This window comes from Anastrepha ludens, chromosome 4 (genome assembly GCF_028408465.1).
Source record: "Anastrepha ludens isolate Willacy chromosome 4, idAnaLude1.1, whole genome shotgun sequence".
Classification (NCBI taxonomy): Eukaryota; Metazoa; Arthropoda; class Insecta; order Diptera; family Tephritidae; genus Anastrepha; species Anastrepha ludens.
In genome coordinates, this window is record NC_071500.1 from 73,768,468 (window position 1) to 73,781,682 (window position 13,215).

The window sequence follows — 13,215 nt, forward strand, 5'->3', positions numbered from 1 at the left end:
AACAAGCAACAAATTTCTTGGAATACTGTGTATGCGAAGTTCCTTCTTTGGTCTGAATACAACTCGTTAGGTACTCCAAACCGAGTCACCCAATTCTACAAAAAAACCTAAGCTATGGTTTAGGCCTTTTGGTTTGTTAGGGCGACACTTCTGGGCACTTACTGAATAATCCATAACAATGAGCAAGGTACCTTTTCATAGACCAGGTCACATATATGTATAATTGGTGCGTACACCCTTTTTGGGCGATTGGCCGAGTTCCTTCCCTTTCCGGTATGCGTCTTTGCTTCCCATAAATGCAGGGACCAACGGTGTTTCAGAAGTGGTGCCTCCGAACGGCAGATGGTTTTTTCTTTTTTATAAGGAGACAAAAATACACTCCAAGATTTATCAGTCGACGAAAAAATATTTATTATCTAATTAATTTCAATTTATAAATTCGAGATAACCGTTATTTTTATTTCTGATTAAATGTTTCTGTAGTCAATCAGATTGCTCCTTCACTACTTAAACACAGTGTGCCTATGGAATAAAGTTTAATCAAAGTATCTCTAAGTCTGCTACTCGAAATTATATTCTCCTTAAACTCATAGAAGTCTCGAATCTGATATTACGAAAAGAATTGTTTTTTTAAATAGTTACATAAATAAAAATTATTACATATATGTATATACATATTCTATACATATATATATATATATATATAAAGGGTTTTTCAGTAAGAGCGCTTCAACTTTTGAACTTTTTTGAATAAAGCACAAACGGTTTGACTTTTTTAACTAATTTTTTTTTTTTTATTATCGAGTTTGATCATATACATTTAAGTATGAAATTCGATTTCTTTTGCATGACCACCGCGTGCACGTTTTACGAAGTCCAATCCTTGAACCCAATTTTCGACCACTCTTTTGCATAAATCGGCCGAATTCCAGCTCTGAGCTCACAAATCGTCGCCGGCTTGTTACTGTAGACCAATGACTTCACATAACCCCAAAACGGGACGGCTTGTTAAATGGACCGTAAAATGGCCGTAATGCTCTTAAAGTAGCAGCAACAGAACGATTATTTTCATAAAAAATTTGCACGATTTGCAATCGTTGCTCAAATGTGTAGCGTTCCATGATGAAATGTATACTAATGAAGTTTACAAATGACAAGCGAAAAATAAAAAATATTGCGTCGTTCGCCTCCCTATCGGAAAAAAGTTGAAGCGCACCTATTGAATAACCCTATACATATATTATAAAGCGATTAATGTAAAGCGATTCTCGCTTGAACAGTAGAAAATGTGTGTATGCATAAATCAACTAGTTGCTCAATATGGTGGCTGATGATGTTGATACTGCTGAACAGATAAATTATGTTGATTCGGCAGCTGCCTTTGAAGTTGAGCAACCAAGTTTGGAGTCTGCTGCTGATTTATATTCTGATTTTGGGATTGCACCATTCCACCTACGAATATAATAAAAATTAAACTTCTTTTAATATTTTCAAAAATAGTTAAATATGTGCACTTTGAATGAATGATAAATATGTGCACGTAAAATGATTTAATATTATTATTAAGCAATGAGACAATAAAAAATATACCACTCTCCAAAAAGGGGATAAAAAGAAGAAAATATTTGTTTTTAACTCATAAAATTACTCCTGAAAAAATTCGACTTTTAAATTTTAGCAGTAGTTGTGTTTTGAAGCACATATGCGTCTACGTTCAGTTTTCAGTTTGTAATTTACTTCAATAAATATTGATTTGATACTTGTTGTACAGTGACGCCAAATGTTTCTACATCTTGAATGAAAGAACTCATATCATAGTCGGCCAATTATGTAAATCTAATGGAATTGTTAATGTATGTGCCCATTTACACACGGAAACATTTGGAATGGAAACATTTTGTTCGGGGGAGAAGGACGGCCGCGGCAGGGAGAAGGGAATTTGTCTCCTGTACTGGCGACACGCTTTCCTCTTCTTATTCGTATTTCAAATCTTAAAGCAATTTTTGACAGTTGCTTCATTTGTTTTCTTCTTTTGTGGGAGAAAGTTCTGAGTTATGTGTTGGTTTTCAATCAAACGGAATATAACAACGATGACAAACATCCGACCTCTGCTTGGGAAATGCACGATTATTTTTGCTAGTAAAGTAGATATAATTTAAAATAGTTATGGGACATGTGTATGTTGAATTCTAATTTTTCCCCGCATTTCTAGATACTCCAGTTAATTTTAGGTTAATTAATATATTTATATATGAAGTATTGTTAATTAAATTTTTTTTTTATTCAAGTACAACAATTTATAAATATATTTAAATAAAAAAACAACAAATTATTTATTATTTAACCAGTTTGCATTCTTCATTGACATATTTCAGAAATTGTTGACGAACGTTTTCCGCTTTACATGTTCGCGGGTTGTAGAATATATTCGAACCAGAAGGTGTTAAAGTATCATAGTGCCCATTTACACGAGGAGACAACTGGAAGGGAAACATTTTGTTCGGGGGTGAAGGACGGCCGCGGAAGAGAGAAGGGAATTTGTCTCCTGTACTGGCGACACGCTTTCCTCTTCTTATTCGTATTTCCAATCTTAAAGCAATTTTTGACAGTTGCTTCATTTGTTTCCTTCTTTTGTGGGAGAAGGTTCTGAGTTATGTGTTGCTTTTCAAGCAAACGGAAGATAACAAAGATGACAAACATCCGAACACTGCTTGGGAAATGCACGATTTTTGTTGCTAGTAAAGTAGTATAATTTAAAATAGTTATGGGACATGTTTATGTTGATTTCTAATTTTTCCCTGCATTTCTAGATACTCAGTTTAATTTTAAGTTAATTATTTACATATGAAGTATTTTTAATTTAATTTTTTTTATTCAAGTATAAGAATTTATAAATATATTTAAATAAAAAAACAATAAATTATTTATTATTTAACCAGTTTGCATTTTTCATTCATATATTTCAGAAATTGTTGACGAACGTTTTCCGATTTACATGTAAGCGCGTGCGAGAATACATATGAACCAGACGATGCTAAAGCATTAAATGTCAAAATGTTGCCGAAAACAATTTTGCCCGTGTGGCCGCGAATGAGACATGAAAAGAGAATTTCCAGTGTCTCCCTTCCAGTGTCTCCCTTCCAGATGTCTCCGTGTGTAAATCCGGGGTATTATGTCACCACAAATCTATTACATGCACCTAATAATACGTTCACATATAAGCAGATGATATACTTTTTCACGCTTAACTCAAAATCCGTAATTAAAAATCACGATTTCCCGTACAAAATTTCTCTCCCAAAATTTGAGATTATAAAATAATCCTATATAATAACGATACTTTTAGATATCGATAATTATTATTACGAATGTAAGGAGGAACATCAAAATAAAAACTAAATTAAATGGATGCCGGCAAAGAAAACAGGGCTGTAAACATAATTCTAATAAAATGTTTGTTAAATATTATTAATTATGGATTCATTTTAAAGAAAAAAGCGTGTGCCCATAAACGTTCTGTCCTCTTATTACTTATTATAAAATGTAATATAATATAGAATTTCCCATGAGTATTGCTACCATAATTTTTTGCAATCTCGGTAAACGTCGCATACGGATTTCCTCCAACGGTTTATTTTTAGCCGCCGATTGTGCAGTTAAATTAGCTATTCCTTCTCCTTGTATTTTTTCATATCGTTAGTAATAATTAAAGAAACCAAAAACACCGAAATATTCCAATAAAATAATTTCTATGAAGGAAAACCTCTCAAAGCAGTATTGACAGCTTATTGTCAATTTTGCTGATAATCCGCTATATGTGAACGGGTAGATTAATTTGGTGGATTTATAGATGACTAATGCATATGTGAACGTATAGGGTGGGCCATGTGGATTTATAGGTGACTAATGCATATGTGAACGTATAGGGTGGGCCATGTAAAATTTGCTTTTTGAATCGGCTATAAAAAAAAACTAATCAATATTTTTTAAAACTTTTTTTATTTTGAATATTGAATATTGAACATTGTCATTTACGAATGAAAATAATATCGTTCAAATGAATGCCACGACTGGCTTTACAGTAGGCCATTCGATCAACCCAATTTTTAAGCACATTTTCGATTGTTTGGGCTCCAATTTCAGGAATGGCAACTTCGATTTCGTGTTTTAAAGCATCAATCGTCTCTGGACATGCATAGCATTTAACCTTAACGGCTACCCACAAAAAATAGTCCAACGGGCTTAAATCACAGCTCCGAGGCGGCCAATTGATATCGGAATTTCGGCTGATTAATCGGTTTTCAAAAACGGTAGCCAAAGGTTCGAGTGTATCTTTGGTAGTGTGACAAGTTGCACCGTCCTGTTGAAACCAAATGTCGTCCATGTCATCCTCTTCAATTTTTGGAAACAACTCGTTGAGCATGTCACGGTAACGCTCGCCACTTACTGTAACCACGGCTCCTAGCTCATTTTCGAAAAAAAAAAAAAACAAAATGGCCCGATGATGCCGCCAGACCAAAAACAGCACCAAACAGTGACTCGTTGTGGATGCATTTGCTTCTCTACAGTAACGTGTGCATTTTCTGAGCGCCAAATCCGACAATTTTGCTTATTGACGTAGCCACCGATGTGAGAATCAGAAAAGACTTTGGAAATAGGTTTTCAATATTTCCCAATTTTGTTCAAGCGTATAGCGTCCCATTTCGTAAATGTCAAACCTTTAAGTAAGTTATGAACACATTTGACATGTCATTTGTGTTATCATTCTCAAAAAATAGGTGGTTCAAAAAGCAAACGCTACATGGCCCACCCTGTATTATAACACTTTTTATGCTTTAGTTAGTCTCATAAATTGTATATAATGACTATTGTTAAAATTTTCAAATCAAAATTTATGGTGTAATTACTAATGGTGTAATTACTTTAGATTTAAACGTAACTTAACAAACTGGAGAGCAGCTGTATAAATGAGTACTTTAGCCTTCATAAACTGAAAGAGCTGTAGATTTTGGACTTTTAAGTTATGTAGATAAGGTAAATTGAGTACGGTGAGAGAATCATGCTACCATTTGATTAATTTCTTTCCAATTCATTAAACCTTCAAACATTTTTATGTGATATGAATTATTTGTGTAAATTTGTTTTATGTGGCATCTTTAAAACTATGATGCTGTGTGTTGTAAAGTTTTTAGGTCCAGGCTAAGGGTATATTCAATAACGCATTATAATGCGCAACGTACTTTTGCAGTGTTGGCATTGCGTTCAGAAATGCAAATATGGCAGTACTGCAAATGCATCGCGTTCCAAAACGCCATTTTTGTATCAAACGTCGCGCATTATTTGCAGGAAAAATTTTAATACTGCCAATCTATCAATTGCAACACGTGTCACATTGGCAGTGCTGCCAGCGCTGCAATTACTGCGCATTTATAATGCGTTTCTAAATATACCCTAATTATGACCGATATGTGTTTAAATATTCGATGAATATATTTGAAAATATGACTGTCTTTTCAATGTTTATCAGCGAGCAAAATTGCTTTGTTCAACGCTAACGAGACATAAGCATATAATGGAAAGCACAGTAATGCAATTTTTTAATGTACTTCCAGCACTCCTCTTTATTATACATTAGTTCTAAAAAAACATATCTTCAAATTTTCAACGTGTTAAAATCCAAGTAAGTCCAATTGTGCATTTGTTATGATTTACCTTACCGTAGATGGGCACTTTGCAGTATCAGTAAAAATGCACTAAAAATAATTTTTTTCACTGATTATTGGAAAAAATTGCATTACCAGTAAACTTTTACTGATTACTGAAAAAAATTGCAGTAAAAATATTTTTTACTGATTACTGAAAGAAACTGCAGTAAAAATATTGATAATACGATTTGATTTGCATTATCAGTAAATTATTTACTGTTTATTGGTAGTCATATTTAATATTTAAGGCAACTGACCCTTCGGTTCTAAATTATGCAGCGCCCATCCGGTCACCTGGCACTGGTGACACTCAGTGGACGAAGCTGCAGACCTGCCAAAATACTGTAATCAAAATGGCTACACGATGTCTCCTGAAGTACGCTTTACACAGTGTGGCATCTATCTTCTCAGTTAAGGAGCATAATACAGAGTACGCTGACGCACTGTGTGCGGCGTGGCGCCATTTTGCTATGTGTCTACTGAAGGAAAGATGTTCTTGCATTATTGGCAGAAAATAATCACTATGTATGACCCGATAAGAGACCACGTCCGCAAAAATTGTTTTCTTTCGACGATTTTGAAAAAGATATAGTTCAATTATTCCACCGATTGACTATGGACACTAAATAGTCACTTTGGGGATGTTAAATGGATGTTCATGTTTTAATATTGGCTTCTCTAATTTAGGTTACCTTGGTAATGGACAACATAGAGGATAATACTCCAGGTGGAATCCATACAAGTGGCAATCCACCAGCTTCGGCGGCAGGGGCATGGATTCTGGAGGCCCGAACCATTACCCAAGTCTCTCCCAAGTCTCCATGGAAACTACAGAATTCTTGGTGGGCACGGACGCTCCCAAGCTGTCTCGCTCTCGAGGTAAGCGGAGAAGGAAGGTGGATGAAAGCAGTACACCGCCCTGCCCTGCAGCTAATGGCCGAGCCACGACCCCCAAGGCACGAGCGTGGTCTTAGCACCCGTCAATGTGGCGGGAAAAGGAAAGGGATCACGGTACATGGGCTCACGGTACAGGAACCGTCTGAGTCTTTTCTTTGGGACGGTCAGTTTTCACGTCTCTGTCTGCTCTGGTGCATGGTAATCGATCCTCTACTCACCACCTTAAACGACTCGGGAGTCTACGCACAAGCATATGCGGTCGATGTTGCCTGTTTGGTAACAGGCCCATCGCTTATAAACACCTGCAGGAAAGTGCAGAAAACTCTGGATCTGATTGACACTTGGTGCTGTGTGAATGGGCTATCGGCAAATCCCACCAACACGGGTATTGTCTTCTTCACCAGAAGGAGGAAGCTTGATGGACTCGTTCTGCATAAGCTAAAAGGATTCACAATCCAGCTATCTAAATAAATCAAATATCTTGGAGTAATCCTTGATAGTAAACTTTTTTGGAAGTCACACGTTAATCAAAGACATCCAAAGCACTGACAGCTCACTGGCAGTGCAAAGGTGCCTTTGGGACAAAGTGGGGTCTTTCTCCTAGCAAGGTCCTATGGATCTACACGACTATGATAAGACCTATTATCACCTATGCATCAGTGGCCTGGATGAGTAGACTCTCTCTCGTGGGAGTCAGGAGGACCTTATCGAGACTATAACGCACTGTGGGCATCTGTTGCACCGGAGCTTTTCCGACTACTTCAGGCCCGGCATTAGATACTCTGATTGGTTTACCACGACTTGATGCTTTCATCCAAGGAGAGACCTTGAAGGCTGGTACGGCCCCTGTCCAGCATTGGAAAATAGAGAAGACATGGACTTCGATCCAACGATTCTCTCCATGCCCCTTGACTCCATGCCATCAAGAGTCGTACTTGAAAAGAGATACAGCGTAGTGCTGCCAGAGGCTCAGTTTTGGTCAAACTCTGAAAAAGAGCCCGGCAAACACTGTTTCCGCATTTTTACGGATGGCTCCAGGATCGAGCACGGCTCCGGCTCGGGGTCTACGTGGAATCCAGCAGGAAAAAACTGCACTTTGCTCTTGGAATGAATGCATCTGTGTTTCAAGCGGAGGTGTAAGCAGTTCAAGAAGCGATGAACTTTGTTGTGGAAAACCAATCGAGAGGCAAATCTATATGTGTCTGCATCGACAGCCAAGCTGCGCTCATGGCCTTAGACAGCCCCCAACCACATCAGCGGTAGTCGATCCTGTAAATCCAGGTTGAGCTATGTCGGTAGACATAATAGCCTGATACTAACATGGGTCCCTGGATGGGTCCTTAGCTAAGATGGGCGAAGTTGGCCAACTTCTTTGGCCCTCGGCCTGTTTTGCCACTCCCTTCTGCGGTCATAAAAGCCACGGTTAGCAAATGGGTTACTGCAACCCACAAGCGAGCTTGACAGGCTGAGAGAGTCTGCAGATGGACTAAACTGATGTTACATGTCATGTGCGATCGACTGTCGCAAACCCTCCTGTTATTAAACAGAAGGGAGTTCAGACGGCTGGTTGGACTGATGATGGGCCACTTTCTGTGGGCGAAGCACATGGAAAGGGTGTGCATCTCAGACAGTGTACTCTGCCCAGCTTGTGAAGAGGAGGATGAGACGGCGGACCACTTCCTGTGCATCTGCCCCGCCTTCGCTCGAATCAGGTTTGAGGTCTTTGGCACTGATATGTTAAGAAACGACCATCTTGGTTCCTTGGCACCACAAGATCTACCCGGATTTTTTCGGAGATCGGGTAGATTTAAAGAAAATTAAAAGGGAATGCAAGTGTAGTACAATGGACTTAATTAATGTTTGAGTGCTACACTTGCTAGTTGTCCCGACAGAAAAAAAAACAAAAACACAACGGCAATTTTGATTATTTCCACTTCCATTTAAATGAAAATGATCTTCATCACTCTAAAAAATAGTGTTTACGGTACAAAACCACTCCAACATTGCCTTGCAGAAATGTGTATGTAAATTGTAATCGTTAAGCTCAAGCGCTTGCTTGATTTGAATTTTATACGATCTTTCCTGAATATTTTATGCGTAATAGTTTTTGAGAAGCCTAGGGCAGCCGCTCTCTTGTGTACGAACTATCGCGGATTATCGTGAAAACTTGTAGCGACGAGTTAAATATTTTCATTTGTTCTCAATGACCGGAGGGGCAACGGCAATGTACAAAATAATTAGGTGGAGACAATGCTTGGGTCTGAAGGAAGTAAAACACCTCACAAAGGTCTTAAACTTGTCTGTAACTACTCTTATAATCTTTGAAAATTGAAAATGGGGTATTTTGTTCTGTTCCAACAACAATGACTTTTTTAATTGTAGAATTATGATTTTTTTTAATTATGAAATTATTTTCAAAATGCACAAAGGAATTTTTAACACCGAAATATAGTGAAAAAATGCTGAAAACTATTTCCTTAACCAAACATTTTATCGAACGGTGCACTCAACGGTGAATACATAAGTAAATTAATAAAAATAAAATAAAAAATAAATAAATAACTGGTGCGTACACTTTTTTTAGGTGTTTGGCCGAGCTTCTTTTCATATTTGTGGTTCTCACAAACAGAGGGAAAAGTTTTAAAGCGACTCCGAATGGCAAATGATTCTTATGAGGAGCATTTTTATGGCAGACCTCTATTAATTTCAATACCAATAAAGCTTTTGTATCGACTCACTTTTCATTTGGGTTTACTAGTTTTGCTTACCTTGGATTTGCATCATTTGGTGATGTAATCTTTGTTGCTGAAATTGTTGCTGGGACGATACCACACCTGGTTTCCCAGTTGCTGTTGGTTGCCTTGAATAGGGTGATATTGTATTCTGCCCTATAATATTTCCCATGGTAACGTTGGGATTCGGATTTACGAACTGTCCTCGACTATTACTTCCCCGTTGTTGGAGATAATCTGATGAATTGTTTCTTTGCCCTATTTGATTATAGGCGCCTACCATGTTAGATGATTGAACTTGACCACTTCCACTGTTATTTATCAATCCTTGTTGTTGATATTGATTAAAATTGTGAAATGGATTCGTTGCTTGACTAATGATGTTCTGATTCCCATTGCCACTTCCTAAGTTAACATTCTGTTGTAAAACATTTCCTGATCCTATTAGCCCAGATGCAGGCTGAACATTCATTAAGTTGTTTTGGGGATTAGATGAAGTCATTGTTTGGCTATTGACTTGAGCATTCATATTCTGTGGTGTAATCTGCTGTCCAGGCATATTATTCTGATTAACGCCCTGAGGTATATTAACCCCATTAATACCACTTGTTAGCTGACTCTGAGACGATGCAATTCCCCTCATACCTCCTCTAACGAACTGTTGTGGCACAGAACCAATAGGACCTTGCGTTTGTTGCCCTTGTGTCTGACGTATTTGTTGATGTTGCTGAATGGCATTAAATTGTGCGGAGTTATTTTGATTAAATGTAGGCTGACGTTGTCGTAGCATATTACACAAAGCTTGCTTAGATTGATTAAGTTGTGGCCGTTCAAACCGATTTGCTGTTAAAAAAAAATAAATAACAAACTCATATTTAGTTTAATAAAGGAATTTTCTCCAAAATATTTATATACCTTGATGAGGATAGAATTGCTGTTGCTGCTGAATCGGATGGTATTGATTTTGTCCTATCCAATGTTGTTGATTTTGACCACTTAGTTGAGATACTCCCTGTGGCACGTTTCCCATAAAACCAATTTGGGCATTTGGAGCATTATTAAGCTGATGTAAATTTCCTTGCAGCTGTTGCTGCATCATGACGCCCGAATTGGGTTGTAACAATTGATTTGAGTTAAATTGTTGAACGTTTACCTTAAAATTAAACGAAATAAAAAATATCTAATCACTAATTTGTATATTGTACATATAGTCCTTTTAATGAAAGCGAGACCGGCCCAATTTAAGCTTAGAGTTGCGTTATAAAAAATGTTGCTAAATTGGCATATTCTTTTGCAATATGCAATGGGTAATTTGTTAGTTTTGTGAGAAATTTAGAAAGAGTACGTTGCTTTCACAAAGTGAGTTCCGCGTATGCAAATGATTCCAAACAGTATTCGTATTCCGATGTACACACCCTAAAGGTCTGAAAATTTCACTTGCATATTTAGCCAAATATTTAAATAAGTCGAGTATATAGACAACGGTATAACGAAATTAAAAACGTTGACGGAGTTGAGGCCCACAAAAAAATACATCTCCAAAGCAAGACTGGAATATCATTGTTTTGTTTGTGACAAAGCCGAACTTATAGTTGCGAGAAAGTGAAGCAGTTTTAAGGAAAAGTGGTGTTAATGTATACAAGGACACGATTCGAGAGCGTTTAAGTGCGAAAGACCAAAAATCTCGGAGCATATTGAGAAAACCGCTGCTCTCATTACCATATATTGAAAAAAGACTTGCATGTACTAAGGCGAACTCAAAAATGAATTGGCTAAATGTAATATTCACGGATGAATCTTCCATTTGGGCGAATAGATGCATACGTCGGTCCTGGTGTACTGTCGATCATCGACAACTTCCACAAACTGTTAAGCATCCGGTTTGTTCATGTTTGGGGTTGCGTATCCGAAAAAGGATTTGACCGTTTATTTGTGTTTACCGCCAACTGAAATGCAGTTTTGATGAAAAGAATTTGCGAAAATTATTACCATCTGGGACTGTATTATTACCATTTGGAACTTTATGCTGGTGATTTGTTAGAATTGGAAATTTAAACTTGATAAGTATTGCTTTTGAAATCGACTCGGAGGGAAATGCAAAGTTTAGTGACAATGAGTGACCGACAGTCCCATTAGTTTCATAAAACGGTATTGTGTACCAGAATGGACGACTACATCGGACGTACTGACGCGTGATCACTGTGGGGCTGGAGGATGGAAACTTAACATAGTGTGCATTATCGCTTAAATAAAATTTAAATAAATACAATAAGGATAAGGAAATGCTTATGCCATGAATTTTTAGTCGCGACACGCCAACATAGAAGTGGATTATAACAGTTTTGACGAAGGTGTCGATTGTTTAACCCTTTTTAAGGCAGAGGCGATATATTTACCACCAACAAAAACTTTGTTTATCTTTTTATGTAAGTTATCAAAGGAGTCCTAATTTGTTGCACTGGGAACTAAGAAGGTCTAGTTTATTATTATAAAAAAAAAAAATGACGTTTGTGTGACATATTTTTTCTTGGCGCCACTAGCTGTCAAAAATTGCGTCAATTTTGAAAGAAAATTTGTTACTCCGTGAATCTTCATATTTTTTATTTGAAAGGAGGTAAAAAACTGTTTTTTTATTATGTATTTATGTTTATTCTACAAGTTGTTTGCTATACCTTACAAGTTACTATCGTATTTAGATGTGAGAAGACTTTTTACTCGGTGGGAAAAATATTCCCGCTGCCCGTGGCGTGTTATGTACATTTGTTGAATTAGTTCCTTCTTTTCTCAGATTTTCATGAAAAATGCCGCGCTATTTGAATGAAAATGATATTGAGCAGATGTTGGACATGCCCGATGATGGCTCAGAAGACGGATTTGAGTCTGATGAGGCAGAAGAGTTCAACGTGAATACAATACAACGGTCACTTCAAGCACCTGAAGATTCAAGTGACCTTTTACAAAATTCTCCCACTCATTTGAATTCTACACCTAACAGTTGTTCCGAGTCAGGTACATCTACAATAGCACTATGTTCACAATTAGATAATTCGCAGCCAGAAGAGCCTTTGATAGTACAGTCATCATCACCCTTAGAACAAGAATTGACTGATGAATCTGAATGTGAAGTTGAGTCATGGGGGAAGGTGTTCCGGACATCCAGGCCAGATCCCGATGAATTTGATAAGGTGACAATAAAACCTCGGTATTTATTGAATAGGAGAGCACGTCCAGTAGCGCATTTGAAAAAGTTTTTTAGTGATGAAGTATTCGATTTTATTGTTACTCAGACAAACTTGTATGCGGAGTAGCAAAATATAAAAAATTGGCAGCCTGTTGACACACAGGAAATTAGTGCTTTTTTAGGCATTCTCATTATAATGGGTTATCATATTCTTCCACATGTCGATTTATATTGGTCATGGGATCCTGGATTTCGTGTGAATAAAATAGCTGAAGTTATGCCAGTAAAACGCTTCAAGAAAATTTTAGAGACTTTGCATTTGAACGATATTAGTCAACAACCAAGTAGAGAAGATGTAAATTTTGATAAATTGTATAAAATTCGTTCTCTTATATCTTTACTTAGTCAATCATTTCAAAACAATGCCTTCAATTCCTCTTCCCAAAGTATCGATGAGAGCATGATACTATTCAAAGGAAGGTCCAGTTTGAAGCAGTACATGCCGCTAAAGCCCATAAAAAGGGGCTATAAAGTGTGGTGCTGTTGTGATAGTAGCACAGGGTACTTGTATAACTATGAAATTTATACAGGTAAAACAGGACAAGGAACAGAAGAGGGTCTAGGGGCTAATGTCGTAAAAAAATTGTCAAGTAAATTAGCACAAGGAGATTTCAAGTCTCATGTTACATTCGATAACTTT

General features: G+C 37.1%; 1 protein-coding gene across 1 annotated transcript in view; it reads right to left on the reverse strand.

Annotated features, from left to right (window-relative positions):
* Window positions 1-386: 386 nt before the first annotated feature.
* Window positions 387-13,215, reverse strand: part of LOC128859811 (mediator of RNA polymerase II transcription subunit 12) — a 43,418-nt gene continuing 30,589 nt past the window's right edge. The window contains exons 9-11 of the mRNA XM_054096901.1: window positions 10,250-10,487; window positions 9,371-10,177; window positions 387-1,452 (exon numbers count right to left, since the gene is read on the reverse strand). Coding sequence (XP_053952876.1) covers window positions 1,316-1,452; window positions 9,371-10,177; window positions 10,250-10,487 — 1,182 coding nt within the window. The 3' untranslated portion in view covers window positions 387-1,315. The remainder of the gene's footprint in view (window positions 1,453-9,370; window positions 10,178-10,249; window positions 10,488-13,215) is intronic.